Source organism: Ahaetulla prasina, chromosome 1 (assembly GCF_028640845.1).
Source record: "Ahaetulla prasina isolate Xishuangbanna chromosome 1, ASM2864084v1, whole genome shotgun sequence".
NCBI classification, from domain to species: Eukaryota; Metazoa; Chordata; class Lepidosauria; order Squamata; family Colubridae; genus Ahaetulla; species Ahaetulla prasina.
The window spans coordinates 61,760,664-61,780,352 of record NC_080539.1 but is presented as its reverse complement, the minus strand read 5'-3'; the positions used below and the strand labels follow the sequence as shown (position 1 = coordinate 61,780,352).

At 37.5% G+C, this 19,689-nt stretch overlaps 1 protein-coding gene across 5 annotated transcripts in view; it reads right to left on the bottom strand.

Annotated features, from left to right (window-relative positions):
- Window positions 1-296: 296 nt before the first annotated feature.
- Window positions 297-19,689, bottom strand: part of MIA3 (MIA SH3 domain ER export factor 3) — a 46,531-nt gene continuing 27,138 nt past the window's right edge. For 2 of the 5 annotated variants that reach the window (XM_058165460.1, XM_058165464.1), the window contains 14 exons: window positions 19,146-19,201; window positions 18,968-19,058; window positions 17,868-18,006; window positions 16,751-16,852; window positions 16,606-16,666; window positions 16,480-16,515; window positions 16,252-16,319; window positions 16,054-16,151; window positions 15,824-15,955; window positions 13,277-13,345; window positions 13,104-13,183; window positions 12,872-12,964; window positions 11,906-12,050; window positions 297-11,459 (listed from right to left, as the gene is read on the bottom strand). In XM_058165460.1, the coding sequence (XP_058021443.1) occupies window positions 11,140-11,459; window positions 11,906-12,050; window positions 12,872-12,964; window positions 13,104-13,183; window positions 13,277-13,345; window positions 15,824-15,955; window positions 16,054-16,151; window positions 16,252-16,319; window positions 16,480-16,515; window positions 16,606-16,666; window positions 16,751-16,852; window positions 17,868-18,006; window positions 18,968-19,058; window positions 19,146-19,201 (1,490 nt within the window). In that variant the 3' untranslated portion in view covers window positions 297-11,139. The remainder of the gene's footprint in view (window positions 11,460-11,905; window positions 12,051-12,871; window positions 12,965-13,103; window positions 13,184-13,276; window positions 13,346-15,823; window positions 15,956-16,053; window positions 16,152-16,251; window positions 16,320-16,479; window positions 16,516-16,605; window positions 16,667-16,750; window positions 16,853-17,867; window positions 18,007-18,967; window positions 19,059-19,145; window positions 19,202-19,689) is intronic. The other 3 variants (XM_058165461.1, XM_058165462.1, XM_058165463.1) reach the window with 3 other exon arrangements.

The following is a 19,689-nucleotide window of genomic DNA, read 5'->3' as shown; positions in this document are numbered from 1 at the left end:
ATCACAATGATGTGACCATGGGGGCAATGTAATGGCCAGAACTCCAAGGGCCCATCATAGTAAGTACCATTCATTCATTCAGTTCTATCATAATTTTGAACAGCAGCTGAACGAATGGTCATAACCCAGGACTACCTGTACACTGGTTCCAGATAATTTCAACTGCTATAGAGTTTTACTATTGGGAATAGTCTAAAACTAATGGTTTATTATTTTTTTTAAGAAAAACTGGGTAATTATAAAATAAATTCATCCATCCTGAATCACTCTAAGAAAAAATGCTGAACTGCTTCAAGTTTCTAAGTTTAAGATTATTTAAAGTTTAATTACTGCATTATGTACATAGAGATGCTATCTACATGAAGGGGATGTACAAATGTCATGAATTATGCATATTACTTCTGGGTATTAATATCTAACAAATACATCTTAAACAAGGCTGTACCTTTCATGGTTATAATTAATTCTGTACTGGAATATAGGAGACTGATGATTCTTAACAGTAATATATCATTTACTACAAACCAATGTTTCCTAACATTGGCAAGTTTAATAAGCATAGACTTCAACTCCCAGAATTCCTGAGTCAGCATGCTTGGCAGTAATATTGGAAAGTTTAAGATATCCACGCATCTTAAACTTGCTGAGATGGGAAACACTGATTTGGACTACCAATTCCCCACCATCCAGTCAGAGCTGAAGAAGCTTCTTGGATGAGAAGAGAAACATCTTCAAAGAAAAACCAGAAAGCCCAGGTGCCTCTTGAAAAAAAGGACAATAGAACAGGATGAGATAATGCCATCATATCTCCTTTGTTTTCATAAAGCTAATCTTTCTCAAAATGAAATAAATGACTCCAAGCTCTTTCCTGAAGTACTATTATAGCTAAGTGTCCTCCATCCTAACCTCTCCACCTGACTGCTTTTTCTATTGAGTCTCTACTAAACTTTTTGGTTATTTTCATTTATTTCTGTGTTAGGATCATTTTGAATTTTTCCTACAGTCATAGCTATTCCGTCCAAATTTGTACTGTATCATGTACAAATGTGATGGGGATTCTCATCCTGTTCTCATCCAAGTAATTGATAACATGTGTAAGAGTAAAGACCCTGAGACTGAACCTTGCAAACATCAGAATAATTATATCTACAAAATTTCCACGTTCTATTAAGGAAGTGAGCTCATTCTTTAAAAAAATGGACTGCTCAGTAATCTTATCTGCTGACATTGTTTTCAAGGCAATTGCATGTTAATCATGTTTTTAAATTGGTCACTATAGCTTTTCTGGATAGAAATAGCAGATTAATTACCCTGTAGTTCCAAGGGCATTTGCAGTCCCTACTCTGACCTTCACATGTTCTCCAGGATTTCTCAAATGCATGATAATTTGGCCAAACTATCAGCAAGTTCCTTCAATATTCTAAAGTGCAATCTGGACAGATGCCAATGTTCCAATACCATGTTTCTGTATCTCAGGCTTCCAGTATGTCTCTTCAACCTACTTTTTGCATTTGCTTTATGAAATGTGTAGCCTGTTCTTGGGGAAGATTGAGCCAAAATAAAAATTGGTAATAGCGCCTTTATATTAGCTCATCTTCATTTACCAAGTGAGTCTTTATTTTTAATCTTTCTAAAGAAGCCATTTGCCACAGTTTTTAATATCCATTCAACCAATGTTCATGTTGCATGTTACTTGCCTAAGACTTAGCACATAGCACTTAGACTTCTATACCGCTTCACAGTGCTTCACAGCCCTCTCTAAGTAGTTTTACAGAATCAGCATATTGCCCCCAACAATTTGGGTCCTCATTTGGGTCCACTTCCATCCTCAGAAGGATGGAAGGCTGAGTCAACCTTGAGCCTGGTGAGATTTGAATTGCCAAATTGCAGGCAACTGGCAGTCAGCAGAAGTAGCCTGCAGTATTGCACTCTAACCACTGTGCCACCATGGATCATGGTGACTCAATAGTAGACTGACTATTATTCCAGGCTACATATTCCTCATTGTGACCTCTCCAACATAAACTTTTTGTGCAGCAGTACTGGCTTTTCCTGTTTGTGTTTGTTCTTATTTTCATCTTGTTGGAATTCTTTGGAACTGTGTTGTTATTACTAACTTCTTAGGAACTTTTTATGATCAGCTAAATGGCAATTGTTTTAATAGTATTACAAAGAAAATAAGCAAACATGGGACATGTCTGATGAAAAGGAATGAAAATGTCTTTACACAACAATGCATGTTGGATCACTCTTCTAAAAATATGATATATTTGGCCTTTAAAACAGCTTTGGACACAAGTCGCTCACAGCCCCGCTTTGCAAACTCAGGAACCATGGAAGAAAAAGAGGGACACTCGCATAGATTGGCAACTGGTTAAAAACAGACAATGAGCAAAAATGGCAATTCTTGCATTGATGAGATGCTCAAAGTGAGGTTCCCCAGAAAATAGTTCTGGGATCATTCATTTGAAAAAACTCATTTGTTTAATTCATTTATCTGATCACCCAGGAGATTGAAGGAGCAGAACACTGTCTTAATTCTGATCTAACCCAACACGTTAGCTGAGAATTTATATTGCCCTGCTATGAAAACAATGGGTTTACAACCTCTGCTGTTCTCCGACTTGATTCAAAAGGAGGTAACCCAGAGATGAAAATAAAGTACTTCTAAAAAAAAACAAGACATGATATGCTGTGTGCAATCGTAGGACAGACTGTCAAAACAACTGAAAATTGACAACCTGCTGGCATCCAAACCTCATTTTGTTCTCAGAATGGTTTATATTTATTGCCATTAAATAATAGGTATGAGAAATGAACCTTATTAGAAGTATAACCTAAATTTAGATGCCAGGGGAGAAAACTATTTCTAGCAACAACCAGAGATCAGAAAATAAGGCTCAAAGCCAACTCTGAGACAGTACGAGTGAGTAGAAAGTAACAATTGATTTTTATAGCTAAAACAATACCTTTAGCTGCACAAACTGTGCTTTCTATTTTTAAACAACTTTTTAAACAGATTTATAACAAAAAAATGAAAACAAGTTTTTAATTGGTTTGCACATAACTGTTCAGAGGCCACAAAAGGCACAGAACAACGAAATTAACTAAACCGGTTTAGAAAAAGAATGTGGCTGGCCATATAGAAAGAAAAGTCTTCAATTAGACAGTGGACATAATAGAAAAGAAAATAAATTCAAAAGGAAAATGAAGCCCTAGGGAATCTTATTCCATTCTACTCTAAGCAGGAAGAACAAATGTTTTTAATAATGTTACTAAGTTTTATCAAGATATAAAATACAAAAGAAAATTGAAACAGTGGGAAAATGCAGGCGGAAAAAGAGAAGAGAAAAAAATGTAGGGGAAAGGGGGAAAAAAGAACACAGACTTTCAACTCCTTTTAACGCAGTAGAATAATATAGCAACATTACAGCCTCGACCTTTTATTTTTACATACTAATGTGTACTAGTCATTTCTATAACAAGAAGTTATCTAATCAGCAAAACCCAATGTCAAGCAATAAGAACAAATTTGATGTCAGGGCGACCCAATGCTCTTACAGATTAGAAGGATCAGCTTTAAGAGAAGAAAATGGTGTTCATATATAAAGTGATTACTAAATTCTCTGTGAGAGCTTATACAATATCAAATTTATTGTGATGATATGGGGACTATAGAATAGTTACCATCTTCTTATGTTGGGGATAGAATAATGACTAAATTTACAAAAAAACCTTTTTCCTCAATGTTATTTCAAGAATTGAGAAAATTCAACGTAATACCAATTAAGAGTCTTTTAGGATATATTTACTGAAAACTTATCACTTTTTCCTTGAAAGAAGAAGGAATATTTTTGTGATCTAGGAAAAAAAATGTAAATACAACACAGAGATTAGAGAGAGGAACAGAAATCTTCTCAACGTCATGAAGTCCTCTCTCCATCAAGGCCAATTTTAAACAAACGTTCTCTGAGAAGGGAGGGAGCTGAATGTCAAAATCCTCATGAGGAAGAGTGACTAACTCCTTTATTGCCCCTCACACAGCAAAGAAAGAAGTTAAAAACCAGAAAAACTAAAAAAAAATCTCCCTATTACCATTGATCTCACTGAGATTAAATCCAAAGAAGTCAGGTTGGGCATAAACAAGAGTATTTTGCTCATGATGACAGGAAAAAGAATAATTTACTGCCTCCAAAAATACCAAAAAATTTTTTTGTGTTAGATCCAGAATTACTAACCAAAGAGCAAATTTCACAGCAATGGAGATATTCAACAGCATCACTTGAATCATTTCTCACCAAATTCACCATAATTCAGCTAAATCACCAAATTTAGCTTTGGAGCTTGCAGGAAAGAATAATATATCAGAAGGGGGTCTGGAACTAGAAGTCCGTTCTTCTTCTGAGATCATAGGAATGGCAGTGCTTTGGGCAAGCACTAGAGTGATTTACTTACTTTGTCAATTCATTGCAAATACTGAATCTATCCTGAACTAGTAGATCCAAAGGGATTCAGTCTGGGATAGACCAGCAAGAGGTAGCACACTGGATTATCAATGAGAGAAACCTGGCTGGAACTAGGAATGAAGGCTGCCAAAGAAGGACCAGGGACCAATAAAGCATGTAGATTTCAAAGGCTTCCTTTGAAATTAGAGCACCTCCACTCAGACAAATTATTGGATATATCTATCTCATATCAAATGAAATATCTCCACAAGAATATAATATTGTAACAAGGGCCACCTGATACCAAGAAGAAGAAAAATAATTACTAGAAAAAGAGGCAGATCATTTGCAGATTACAGGAAACTACAGTATTACTTTCATTTTACTGTCTTTCTAAGCTATCCTAGAATGCTATCAGATGAAAAGCTATGTTAAGAGGTTCAGATCTTACAAAATTATCTAATTTTGACTTTATCTTTTTGATAGGAAACATATATAAAAGTTCTAACACTTCATGGAGATTACTCAACTTCACTGAGTGAAAATGGGTGCTTTGCCAGGAAGTTGGTCAAGTTCGATGTTGGCCATCTTATTTATTTTTTTGCTGATAAACATTTACTTAACATCACTAAGGGTAACTATCTATGTGGTTACTGATAGTTGACAATGTCTTTATAGGACAATGATTTGACAGAGATTGACTCAATCACTGTTCTGTTGAGTTCATATCAAAACAAATGATAAAACTCTCAAAGTGAACTAATATGGTAAATCTTAGAAAATTATATGGTGAGGTGATAACCAATCATCCTCAACCTTAGGTTATTCTAAGATGATATTTTATTGCAAAACTAGGCCCCAATGATCTGACCTTTTACCTAAAGTATTACCACTACTCTCCAAAAAGTGATTTCCCACCATTAGAGACACAGTTAATCCACTTAAATCTGGACAATGTAATTATGCTGGCTTTTGCCTGGCAAACTATATTAATAAATATGTCCCTCACATGATCCTAAATAGAACAAACCATCTTCACATAGGTGAAAAGGCTAAGATGACAGAAATCCAATATTTAACAACAGCAGAACAAACTTTTGCCAAGTCGCAGAGGATGGTTACAGTGATCACAGCTCTGAAAAGGCTTTTGAATTTCACCCACTTAAAATACAGGTAGTTCTGGACCTATGACTGTTCATTCAACAAATGTTTCCCGGCACTTGATAAAGAGACTTAAGACCCCTGCCTGAAGTTATGGTCACTGAAGTGCCCCTGCAGTCACATGAACAAAATTGGACGCTTGTCAATTTGCCCACTCTTATGACTGACCGCCGGGATGCAGCAGCAAGTCCCTCCCCAACGCCCCGGAAGGGTGGGCGATGCAGCAAGTCAGGAAGCAGGCCCCACACCTGTGGGACCCCAGTGGGGTGGAAAGCAGAGCACAGGGTGTCGCATGGGTAGGGGAGGCCCAAGGTCACATGTAAGCTGGGGATGTGGTGCAGTGCAGGTCTGAGCCTGTGTTAGGCCTCCCACGCAACCTATGTTCCAATGGGGGAAACAGGACATGTGGTTGTTAAGTGAGGTGATCATGTTGGTGCCTCACTTAACAACCACAACAACTTACAATCATTTATGGGCAGGCTCCATTATGGTCATCAGTTGAGAACCTGCATGGAAATCACTTTGATGAAATAACACCCAGGCTTTATGAGCACATGATCCATTTTTGCAAAGAGACCATACAGGGTAGTCGTTAACTTACAATCACAACTGAGCCCAAAATTTCTGTTGCTAAGCAACACAGTTACTAAGTACGTTTGCCCCATTTTACGACCTTTCTTGACACAGATGTTTAGTGAATCTGGCTTCCTCATTGCTTGTGCTTGTCGGAAGGTTGCAAAAGGCAATCACATGACTCGGGAAACTGCAACTGACATAAATACATGCCAGTTGCCAAGTGGCTGAATTTAGATCATGTGACCACAGAGATGCTGTAACATGTCATATGAAAAAACAGGTGTAAGTCACTTTTTTCACTGCTGTTGTAACTTTGAGTAATCACTAAATGAACGGTTGTAAGAAGAGGACAACTGTATTCTACCCAAGATATGACAATGGTCTAAGTAATCAGTTTAGATCAAAGCACTGGTTTGATAAATTCTGATCGATACTTACCAATAATCTGAGTAATTAACCTTCCTGGAGATAGTTCTCCAGGAGGCCTTTCCTGAATTAGGATTCATGCTGCAATACAGATATAATTGAAATGCTCATACCACCCAAATTTTGTTGAATGCTCAGCAGCAACCCCTCTTTTTTTTAAAAAAAGGCAGTTGATTAATTCCAACTGTGCTGTGTGACTGATACCAGGTGTTAATTATCTAAGCTTGAAAGAGAAAAACTAATTACTTATGAAAGTTATTCCAAGTAGTAAAATATATCCATAATACAGCCTACAGTTGGAGGCTTCAGGCAAAAAAGTGGTTAAGGATTTTAATATACTGCCTAAAGATTGATTTCCATTCGCTTAGAAGTTTGACATTTTGATCTTGCTAGACAACTTTCATTCCACGGGAACAAAGAAGAAGAAATTGGAGACAGTTCTGAAACTGGCTTTATGTCAGAGACACTATTGTTGCTGGGACAAGAACAGACTACAGCTGTTTTTAGATAAAAAGATAAGAGAATTGCAAATGAAATACAGCAAAGCACTATGTGGGATGCAGTTGAGGGATAGTAAACTTTACTTTCAATCATGTTTTCAATTAACATTTTAACCAGATTGTAGTTGAGGTGCTTTGGTATCCTGCCATCAACTACACTGAAGCACAACTTTCAGAAAACCCAAGGACTTGTCCCTGTCTGTCTGGAAATACTGCATCTATGGGCCATGTTAACCTTGTGAGATATACATCATGACTTCTTAGTATCTTTCATTATTAGTAATTTTCTGGATGAGCAGAATTTGCAATAAATCTCTTTCTGCTAAATAAAGACCCCAGATAAAACAAGTCATTGCTAAGTTTGCATTTGCAGTCTTCAAAATGTGTGCTTTACTAACAGCAAATGAATTTTGGATTGATTTGGGGCTATTCTGTGTAGAGCAGAGAATTCTTTAATTTTGGAGTTCCGTATTGCAATAGCAGTAGCACTTACAGTATATACTTCTTTACAGTGCTTTACAGCCCTCTCCAAGCAGTTTAGTGTCAGCATATTGTCCCCAACAATTTGGGTCCTCATTTTACCCACCTCAGAAGAATGGAAGGTTGAGTCAACCTTGAGTCTGGTGAGATTTGAAGTGCAAAATTGTTGGCAGCCGGCAGTTAGCAGAAGTAGCCTACAGTACTGAACTTTAACCACTGTGCCACTATGGGCAAACATATTTTCTTACCAGATTTTACGGTATCTTACTTCTGCTCTGTAGAGCTTCTTCTTTTTTTATTATACTTTATTTTATTGCTTTTATTTTGTCATGTTTGGGGGCTCTGTGACTTTTAAGTATTCCACTTCAATTTGCATATAGATGGCATTGAGGCTTATCAGTGAAGTGGCCACATTTGTTGATGGTATCAGCTATTCAGGATGATGCGATAAAAAAATGGATTGTAAAAAGTGCTAAAAGATTTCCAAATCGGGCAAATGAGCTTCAAAATAGAAAAAGCAAAGTTATGTATGATGGCACAAAACAACCACTAACCTTCATTTGCAATTATGCATTGGCAAGATCTGAGGGAGCAGAGCCTAAACCAGGGAAATTATCAGGAGTTACAGTGAACAGCTAGATGAAAATAGCCGTTCAACTGAAAAAGCTGTTCAGATAAAACAGCTGCTGTTTTTAAAAAATCTATACTTGGAATTAAAAGAGTATTGAAAAAAAAGTAAAATAAAATTGTAATTAAAACTTGCAAATATGATGCCCTTCCTTTAAAAAAATCTATGGTGAAGCCACATTTTTGTATAGAACTTTTCTTGCAAAATGAAGCACCCAAAGTAGTTGTTAGGGAACTATAGCAACTCCCCACAAAAATAAACTGCAGAATGTAAGGCTCTTTCACTTGGAATAAAGAGAAGACATAGAAAGAGTCAATAGTTTCTAAACCCTGGCAACTTTAAGATGTGTGAACTTCAATTCCCAGAATTTTTTAATCTTGGCAACTTTGAAATGTTCAGATATTACTGGCTAGAGAAGTCCATACCTTTTATAGTTACCAAGGTTGAGAAACATTGCATAGCGTGGATACACAAGCTTGTTTCTCTTTTTAACAATGCTAGAACTCAGACATCAAATGAAATAAAATTCAAGGAAATTCAGAAATGCTATAAAACATTTTTTCCACTCTGTAAATTGTGATATTCCCTGCTTGTAATTGTGATAATGGTAAGTAATTTTAATGGTTTTAAAAGGGCATAAACTCATGAAGGCTCATGAGGGCTACCAGCACTAATGGCCATATTTTATTTCTTAAACCACAAATAGTATGCTCAATATCCTGATCGGTGGGCAATATGATAGTAGAAGTCCGATGACCTTCAGTTTGGGCTTTTGAATTTCTCAAATGTTGTATTAGATGTGCCAATGGCTTTCTCTGGCAGGGTTTCTTCAATGTTAACTCCCACTCATCTCAAGCTTTTTTCCATTGGTTTCTGAGTTAGAGATACACAATTACACACCCAGCATTTGTTTCTCTTAAAATCAACTCTCCCCAACTTTATGTGATCACTTTCCCTTATTATCCTAATATAAAATCAAGAATACCTTATCCTATTGTGCCTTCTTCTACATACGAAAGAATATATGAAACCAAATCTAAAAATAGGAGGAGGGGGAAAAGGTGCTATCAGGAAAAAAAACCCATGTGTTTCATTTCTCTGATGATACTCCTGATTCAAAGGCATGTGTATGTGAACATTTACAAAGCTATATCATCACATATTTATTTCCAGTATCTGAAAGTGCCTATAATAATAATGATATTTTCCAAAAATGCCACCCTACAAAATAATCAAGTCTATTAAATTAGGAGGTTCTAAGAAATCTTTCAAAAGCCAAAACTTTTAAGTTACAGGGGAGAATATTTCTGTTCAAGGAACAGAGATGTTCTGTTCTAGAAGGTCCCTTTCATGATTACCATTTATTTGATAACACTCAATTACCATTTCATTAAAAAGGAAGTGAAAGTTTTGCTTCAAGGTAAATAATGTCTATTGAACTTCTGCTTAATCTTCAAATCATGGGTTAGTCTGTTTTCGGCTGAAAATCCCACACCGTAATTCTATAAGGATTAACAATTGACACTCCTTGGTTTACCCTCTGTAAACCATCACTTGTCCTGCAGTTGCTGGTTGAGAGAAAGGCTTTGGGCTGTTCCAAGCCCTCAACAATATAGAGCTCTTAACAGAATTGAACTGTCACCCAAAAATTTCTCTACTGTAGATTTTATCACTGAGTAGGTGGACTTACAATTAGTTTTTGAATTGTACTTAGGTTATCTTTTCTATTAATACAACCTGGAAATAATATTATGAGTAGATATAAGTAGAATATGCATATGTATGCATGCATATATGTATATGCATCATTATACGTATATGTATATATAAATCTAAATAAGCATACAAGCACAAAGGGTTCGGTTCAGAAGTTCTGTGAAATGAAGATTGTCTTATCTTTCACACTTTATCATTCTACCTACCCACCTACTCTCAAGAAAACTGCATGATTCAATACTACTAGAAAATGCATCTGCCTTATACAACAGGATAGGAATTTTTAAAGACAGATATAATGAAAAAATATTCTTATGTTAGAAAATAATTTTTAGCATTGATTCAATAATTATTTTAAATAAATTGCCCAGTTATTTGATATAAAAATAATGACATAATTCTACTAGCCGAAACAGAGCCTTTAGCTGGAAAATACCAACAACAAACTAATTGCTACACTTCATTGTAAATTATGCTGAAATTAACAGACTTTGTGTATATTTGATTTAGTATTTCCTAAAGTCACAGAGGGCTCTCTCATGTATTTTTATCCTTGATTCTTTCTTACTACAGTGGAACAACATTTACTCTGGGATACATACTCTTTATAACCATTAAAAATAAGTTTGTATATAGCAAAAAAGAATCTTGCTTTATTAGTAGATTTGTCCTTCCAATATAGCATATAGCTTTCTTCTGGTACTTTTACGCCAGATGCTTTAAAAAGTATGAGTTAGAATCTTTACGTAAACCATTTGTCTACAGTGACTGTAGGCTATATATGAATGGTAGCTTTTCTTACTGAAGCTATTTCCATAGGAAATGTTCAGATTATAATTTTAAATCATTTAACAACATCATTTACATAGGTCACATTATTTAAAAACTAACTATACAGGTATTTCTTATATATTGCACATTGAGAGCTGCGAGTTGATCACAGCTGTAAAAGCAGGTTTCAGGCTTATCACAGAAACATTCTAAGTACATCCAAAGAGGATGAACAAGTCCGATTTAAAGGTTATCAAAATGTACATTACTATAGAAATTATTTTTTGCAAAAAAAAGAAAAGAAAAGGAAGAAAGAAACAAAAAGGAAAGAAAAAGAAAGTTATACTGAAACCAAATCTGGAAGGAAGAGTCCTGCTGAAGCCACTGAAATCCTCAGCACATGAAACGTGATCAAAATCAGTCCTGAACTCTGAAGTCATGGTTTCTGTTCAGGAAGATGTGCCGAATCTTGTGAGCTAGATGGAGATTGAGAACAAGGAGGGCTTTCTTGGTAGTCATTGGGCCTTGCAGGTGGCAAGTCTCTAACAGGAGGAGAATAATCCCTTAAACCTTGTGGAGGTAGTCGTGGACCTGGAGGATAATCTCTGGGGGGAGGTGGCCGGAAAGGAGGTGGCCCACGGATATATCCTCTCTGTTCAGGAGGTGGCAGGGGAACAAAAGGAAAATCTCGCATTCCAAATGGAGGGCCGGGTGGATAATCTCTAGGCATAGGTGGCGGTGGAGGAGCTCCACGAACTGAAAGGAAAAAAAAATGAAACTGGGTGGTTCAAAATCAAGTTACCATTTACCATCACTTTCATTTTAGGAAAGCATGCTTCTAATCTTTATGCCTGCACATAAATATTCAAAATAGGCTGTACAAGATTTCTGGGATGTAAGGATAAGGAATCTGTGCCTTTTGACACTTCCAAGCTTTTTCCTTTTTTTATTTGTTTTGCTAAAAATCAATTATGCTTAGTACACTCAAATTGGTGTTACTGTTAGGGCCAATCCTTGCATGTTCCGTATATAACACAATTTCATATTCTATACAAAATAACATTTCTTTGAATACTAAAAACGGAATTTCTTTTGAAGTGCATGTTTAGCAAACTGTGATATGTACTAAAAGACATTTGAAAGGTATTTAGCAATAAAGCTAAATAATCTGAAAAAAGCACAATGTACAGTAGAGTCCATACCTAACGCAAGAGGAAGAGGCCGCGGTCCATAGGGCAGGCGGGGGGGTGGTCCAAACCGAATAGGAGGGGGCAAAGGCCCAACTGCTGGAGATGTCATCATGGGGGGTCCCGGGAAAGGTGGTGGGCCTTTAGAACCAATGTTAACCTGTAGAAGACTGCAGTGTTAGTTATCTATCAGGGCATTCTTCATGAAATTACAAAACTATAGATTAAAAGTACTTTAAGAAATATTGTTGCTGAAAAGATCTTAAATTTCCAAATTTAGAGCTCACTGTGTTTTATGGAAATTTTCTTTTTCAAGAATATTCTTGTATTCAGGCATCAAAATATTATAGGGGCCTCTGGTGGCTCAACAGACTAATGCAGTCTGTTATTAACAGCAGCTGCTTGCAATTACTGCAGGTTCAAGTCCCACCAGGCCCAAGGTTGACTCAGCCTTCCATCCTTTATAAGGTAGGTAAAATGAGGACCCAGATTGTTGGGGGTAATAAGTTGACTTTGTATATAATATACAAATGGATGAAGACTATTGCTTAACATAGTGTAAGCCGCCCTGAGTCTTCGGAAAAGGGCGGGATATAAATGTAAATAATAAAAAAAAGTATTATCCTATAAAAGCACTCTCAAAATGGCAATCCAAATCTGAACCAGACACTCTTCTAAGTGCATTCCTTTATAATACCAGCTAATCCAAATCCCACACCACGGACAGAAGAAAATGATCAGAGGTCCTCAGGGATTAGAAAAGCCTTAAGTGTCAAGCACCACCGTTTATGAAGCAACTGGATTATATTGCCCAACAACTCATTTAGCTTTAACAAATTGCAAAGCCAAGGGAAAGAACTGCAACCCAGAATGAGTTTTGCACCACATCATTCATGCTGAGTCATGAAGCACACCATGCTTTTTACATCTTTTCCATCAAATGCAGGAGAAAGGCACCATTCCCAGCCTCTTGGTACTCACTGCAGTTGCTTCACCAGAGGAAGGTGGGGCAGCAGAAACATGGGAGACCTCAAGCTCTTTGGTAAGATTTTGCTTTGATAAGATATTGCACCCCAGCAATATAAAGATGGGGTGAGAGATAAATAGAAATTGATACATAAGTAAGGCATGATATGGCATATATAAGGTAACAAAACAAAGATTCCGTACAGTATGTCATTTCACCCAAAGAAATAGAAACCTCCCCACTTACTATTCCATCAAGAACTGCAGTTGAAGGAGAAGATGTTCTTGGCCCACAGTTGATCAGTGTTGTTACAGGGGGACCAAGATCTGGAAGGAGAAAAAAAAAATGACGTATATAATATTGCTTGAAAAAAGTTGGTACATTTTCAAAATGTAGATGGAATCTCTTGCCATTCTTACCTGGAGCAGACATTCTTCCTGATAGATCAGAATGCCTTTTTTGGACTGGAGGGCCATCAGTCATAGTATCTGAGGATTAAATACAGTTTGGTAGAGAGATTATCATCTTGCCAATTAAAGGCTGTGCAACACAGTGCCCTCCAGTTACTTTAGACAACAATCTCCCAATTCTGACTATTGTTCACGCTAACTGAGCTGAAAGGAATAACAAAGGGTGTCCAAAAACAACCATGAGGCCACCCTATGTTTCTTTATATCTTATATCTTCTTTATAAAAAGAGATACATCTATTTTTAAACTAGTGTGATTTAAGAAGGACTGAGAAGATTTAGGCTTGAATTCAACATGAGTTCTGAAAATGCAGTGATTTTATGCCAATCATCTTTCTTTCCAAACCATCTTAAAAGATATGAAAAAAGGCAGAGAATTATGCACCTTACCTTGAGTTCAAAAAGAAAACGTAGAATATGTTTTTAAATAAATACCATGTTTCCCCGAAAATAAGGCAGGGTCTTATTTTCTTTTGAACTCCGAAATAAGGACTTGGCCTTATTATCGGGGAGTCTTATTATTTCGGGGGTGCAAGAGGCCCCGGGCGGCCTGCGCACTCACAACCAGGAGTCCACTGTGAGTCAATCAAGCTCCTCCCCTCCCGCAGGGTGTGTGTATAGAACGCAAGCGGCCCAAAGGCACTAAGCCGCGTGAGTGCCTGTCCCCACCCCCGCTCACGTGTCTCCCAGGCCTCACCATGTCGATGTGGGCAAAGCTGGTGAGCACCAGGTCTTTCAGGAGCTCGTGGCCAATGCCACTGGCGCCCAGCACCTGCACATAAGCCACAGCCTGGGCCAGCTTTCCCTGAAGGGTCCAGCTCCAGCTGTCACCATAGAGTGGGAAGCACGCTCCCAGAGCAGCCGCTGCCCTGGCTGGGGTTTGGAAGCTGCAGAGGCAGAGTTTGGGAGAGAGAAAGAAAGACTTCTGCTGCTTCTGCTGCTTTCCTTGCATGCGGCCAAAAGCAGGCACACTTTCCAGGCACCTGGCAGCGAGATGCCGGCACCCGCACTAAGGGCAGCCCTGACAGGCACAACTCGGCCAGCCCATCCATGGTCAATGCTCCTTGCCCACAGCTGAGCTTGGCCGCAGTGGGCTGCCGGGCCTCCACAACTGGTGGCGATGGCAGCAGCAACATCTGCAGCACCTCAGCCATCCCTGCTGAGACCTGCGCCCAGCTGCAGGATGTGCCAGGCCTGCTGTTGTAGTTCTCTGCGACTGCATGCCAGACATGGAGGCCTCTCTGCTGCTGGTGGCCACCCTGCCAAGGAAGCCCCGGGGTGGCGATGCTTGCGCTGTGGCCCCCTGTGGTGGGTGCTTGGTAGCGCAGGCTATGCAGATGTAGCGCCTGGGCACGGGAGCGAGAGTGGGTGAGCTGCCACCATGGAGCAGGAGCTCAAGGTCTATGGTCGGTGCCATGGGCGGCGAAAGGGGTAGGAGGACAGGAGTTTGCAGGAATGTTGTTGCCTTGGGAAGGTTGGGGGGGGGTTTGAGGGACCTGTGTGTGCGTGTGTGTGTGAGTGTGAGAGAGAGGGGGGTTATTTTCAGGGGAGGCCATATATTTAAACCCATCCCAAAAATCAGTCTTGCCCTTATTTTCGGGACATGTCCTATTTTTGGGACATGTCCTACTTTTGGGGAAACCATGAAAGCTGGAACACCCACAAGTGGGCGGTAGGGACCAGGTTGACTATCACTGGCTAAACAAACTCTTTCTTCCCAAGTGGTTTTTCTCTGCAGCATGCCTCCTAAAAAGCGCTAATGGTAGGTTAACAAGTTCATCCAGGAGCTTAATTTGCAGATCCTTCCAGCCTGAAATTTACAAGACCCTACTCAGTCTCTCACTAAAGGCTTTCTTTTGCCTCCTAAGTAGCTGATTTCTGTTGCCTCCTAGAGGGCTCCTGTGTGCTAAGCAAAGAGCTGGAACTAGGGCATTCTTTTCAATTAATATTCCCCTTTGTGTGCTGCTTACTTTGTTATAATCCCTTCCTCTCCAATAAATACAATCATTTTTCTTCTGGGTGAGCATTCCAAAGGGCAACACAGTGGGGGGAAAAGAGCTATAAGATTTTCTCATGAGTTGAGTTTCGGGAACCTTTCCTGCCAATTGAGCTCACCCAGCTGTTTAGGGTCATAGCCTGCTAATGCTGCAAAACAAAGGAAAGCTGAAATAAAATTGTAAACACAGTTGCAGGCATGTAATTTTTTGCTTAGTAACCAGTTCACTTAATGACTGAGTTGTCTGTCCTAGTTGCAGTTTTACAATGAGGACTACCTGTGCTGTTGTTAACTCCAGAGTCCTTTTATTTATTTATTTATTAAATTTATCATCTCAGTGATAAGGCAACTCTGCACTGCTTACAAATGGTAAAAAGGTAATATACCTTTTTGTATAAAAAAAATACAAATAGTTAAAATTAAACTATGTATATCTGTTTAGAAGATAAATATTAGTTTTTTGCTGCAGAATAATTATTTTTTTTTAAAAAGATTGCTTACTAAGTTCACCTCTTGATCCATCTCTTGGATTGGCAGAAGGAGGTCGTCCAGGGGGTTCCATCATCAGTGGTGGGGAAGGAGCTCCACCACTCACAGGTGAGGGCCCAAAAGATCCATCTCGACTTACTGGACCTGTTACGAAGTAAAAATAATACATAGGAAATGTGGCAAAGTATCTATTTACTCTTCTAAAGTGGTAAGTTTCAATACATGGGAAACAACTATTATACCTCTGCGAGGTAAAGTCTGATGGTCTGGCCGGCCTGCAGTCGGTTTGACGATTATTGGTCTCTGAAGGGAAGCTATTTTCTGATTCACCTCTATGATTCTAATAAGAAAAAAAGAACAGTCTTAATGGAATTCCAGCCACTTTAAAAAAAGATATCTCTTCCTTAGTGTTGTCTCTTAGAAACATAAAACATACTTACTTTTGTCTCAAGCCGGCAGATTCCCTCTTTTCTTCAACTAATGCTCTCTCTGCAGAGCGTGCTATGAGCTATAGAAAAGATAGAAGTACATAAATCCAAAACTGTTAGTCAAATATCGCTTGAAAAGGATAGCCTACTAGAACAGCTTTTTAGGACTATCAAGAGCTTAGAGTAAATAAATTTAACAAAATGTTCAAAGCTGAAATGCTGTTCTTTGTACAGCCTTACCCAATTGTCATGGGCCTTCTTCTCATGGGCAGCAATCTGAAAATATTAAAGAAAAATGTTTTAATTTACAGAACACCTTATAAAGTAAAGTTTTCTTTTTCAGAAAGTCTTGAAATATCTCCAGACCTGATTTTTATAAGACCGCTCTGTTTTTTGCAATTCCTCCTCCATTTCCTGAATTCTCTGCCTGTCAAAGAAGATGAAAAGTTATTTCTAATCACAACGCTTTCCCTCAAAATCAAAAGTTAACGTATTTACATATCAGAATTACTTGTAAATTTTCACTTCTTCAATAGCCAGGACTGCTTTTTCATCTGCAGCAGAAAGCTTCTGCTCTTTCTCTTGACGTTCATACTCCTCTTGTGTCAATTTCCTTGGACAAAATAAAAAGTGGCATAATGAAATACAATCAAGTTATGTACCACTTGGCAACATTCAAGCAAGTAACCAGAAGAAGATGTGGTAGGAAGACAGTCAAAGTAATCCTGAAGAGATACAAGAGTACTTGTTAAGGAAGGAGGAAGAGCGTGCCCTTCTCCATTTGACATTATCAAATATGCTGGCACTTTACTTTCCAGCAAAAGAACATAAGCATGAGAAACCAGCAGAGACAAGTTCATTTAAAATGTGAACACATCCTTTAAGAAAAGACTTCATCTTATTTTAGAAATCTGAAACAAAACTTCAGAGCTGTGACTGTCACTGAAGAAATGGTAAAAGCATAGTGCTTATTTATTTATTTGTTTGTTTGTTTATATTTCTATACCGCCCTTCTCCTGAAGGACTCAGGGCGGTTTACAGCCATATTAAAACAATTTTTACAAACACTAAAATGATTTAAAATGAAATATTTAAATTTAGGCTGATTCCTTAAAACCCATTAACATATTAGGCTTAACACATTAGCCTAAAAAAAAAAACCCAATCCCATTTAAATGCAATAAAGGTCACAGCATGGACAAGTTTTGGATACTATTCCCCTAATGAAACATCTTGAAGCACACCTAGCAATTCTTTCTTACTACTTCATTAGGTTTCGTTTCTCCTGATACTGCTAAATTTCCTTTTGTAATATGGATATGTAAGCATTCTACTGAATGTATTGTTTTTAGAAACAGTTTATTCTGCAAGATACCAAATATATAAACATTTTTCAATGGATAAGTAAATATTTAAATATGGTAACCAGGGCTGGAGAGTGTGCTTGCTTTCTTAACAATTGCCATGTGCAGTTTCCTCCATTTTTCCAGAACTACTAGCAGGTATGCCTTAACATCATCATTTATGCCATCAGTTGAAAACTGCTGTAGTAGAGGCTAGGAGTTGATTTAGCGTAGAATCACAATTTAATTATATTATAGTCCCTATGATGATTTAAAAATACTTACTTTTGAAGTGCCATCTCTTTCTGCTGATAAAGTTCATTGAGAATTTCTACTTTCTGTTGGAGCATTTTACATTCACTTTCTAGCTGAGATTTTACTGTCTGTGTGGAACATGAATCATGTTCCAGCTTCTTGATTTGCTCTGCAATAAAATGAATTACATAGTATTACTGCATTCTTTATAGCAATGTTCTTAACACTTATTATGTGGGCTGATGTAGAAACACAAAACACTACTTAGAGAATGAAGACATTTAGGAGCGGATTAAAAAAAAAAAGATAGCAGTCCCCAGAGGTGAATAGAATAACAGAGATGGAAGGGACCTTGGAGGTTTTCTAGTCCAACCCCTGCTTGGGCTTAGTGAAGTATGGATGAGGGAAATAAGGAAGAGAGCAAAGAGGCAACATGATGCTTATATTCGGCAGAATATACATATGCACATCCTAAAAGTACACACAAAAAATTAAAATTGGCTTATGCACAGCCCTTCTTTTTACTAGGCCCATGTTCTGGTTTGAAGAGCCAGTTTGGCATAATGATTAAGGTATAAGGCTAGAAACAGGTTGAATTCCGATCCCACTTTAGGCACAATGCCAGCGGAGTGATCTTGGGAAAATTACTTTTTCTCAGTCTTAGGAAGGAGGCAATGGTAAGCCACTTCTGAAAAATTTTGCCAAGAAAACTGCAGAAACTAATCTAGGCAGTTGTCAGGAGTCAAAAACTAAATCAAAGACACAAAATACATTCTAGTTTCAGGATAGCAGTCAGGACATATTTGAAAACCTGATAATTTGAAAAAGAGGATAGACAATCTGATTCCCTGCCTATGTTTGGGACTCCCTCTGTGAAATCAAAATGCAGGAGCCAAAATAAATCATCAAGGCTCACTCAGAATTGCTCTCCAGTAAGAACTGCATTTTTCTGGGTTTTTGGATATGAAGTCAAGACTAACAGATATCTAACCTAACAGCTATAAAACTTTGAACTGTTAAAGAGTAAAATCTAAATCTAAAAGCTGGATAGACATTGTTTGACTCCAAAATTAAACAGGATAATACTTCATTTAAAACAATAATTTTAAACTCTTATTTGCTGAACACACCTTCTAATTCATGTCTTGCTGCTACTTCATCATTTAGTTTGGACCGTAAGTGATCTCTTTCTTCCTCAATGATAGATAATGTTGTTTTAACCTGCAAAAAATTAATGAATAGCAAGTGATGAACTATGCTATAATATAAACATGGGTCATTAATTAGGTAAATCAATGTGTTATATACCCTTGAAACATCCATCATTTGTTTAATCTGAACCTTCATCTTTTCATTCCTGGAATCTAAGGAAAGAAAGACATTATTTCATTTGGTTTAACATGGAAATAATATTTTCAAAAGGGAGCTCTTATAAACTTTCACTTTGAAGCAATAATTTATTTGTATTTATTTATTTTATTTGTTAAATTAAAATATCATCATACAAATTAAACATTGCTGCTAAGGCAAGAAAGTATGGCAATAGAAATTCAGCTAGTTATCTTGTGAATTACATTGCAAAGTACAATATAAGAAGTGCACTTATCTAACAATTCATTATTTTTATTAGTGGTTTTATTATCATTTTGCTTTTATTTTCATAGCCCCCCCCAGGTTCTTATGACCGGGATAATACAGTATAATAAAAAATAAGTATATGATATAATAATTAAGTATATGAAATAAACTAAGTGCTATTGCTAATACAAGATGCTCTCTATTTGGGTCCTTATTCTTTTGGGGATGGTAGGCAAATCTGGAATTCTGAGAACAAGTCATGCTACTATCCAAG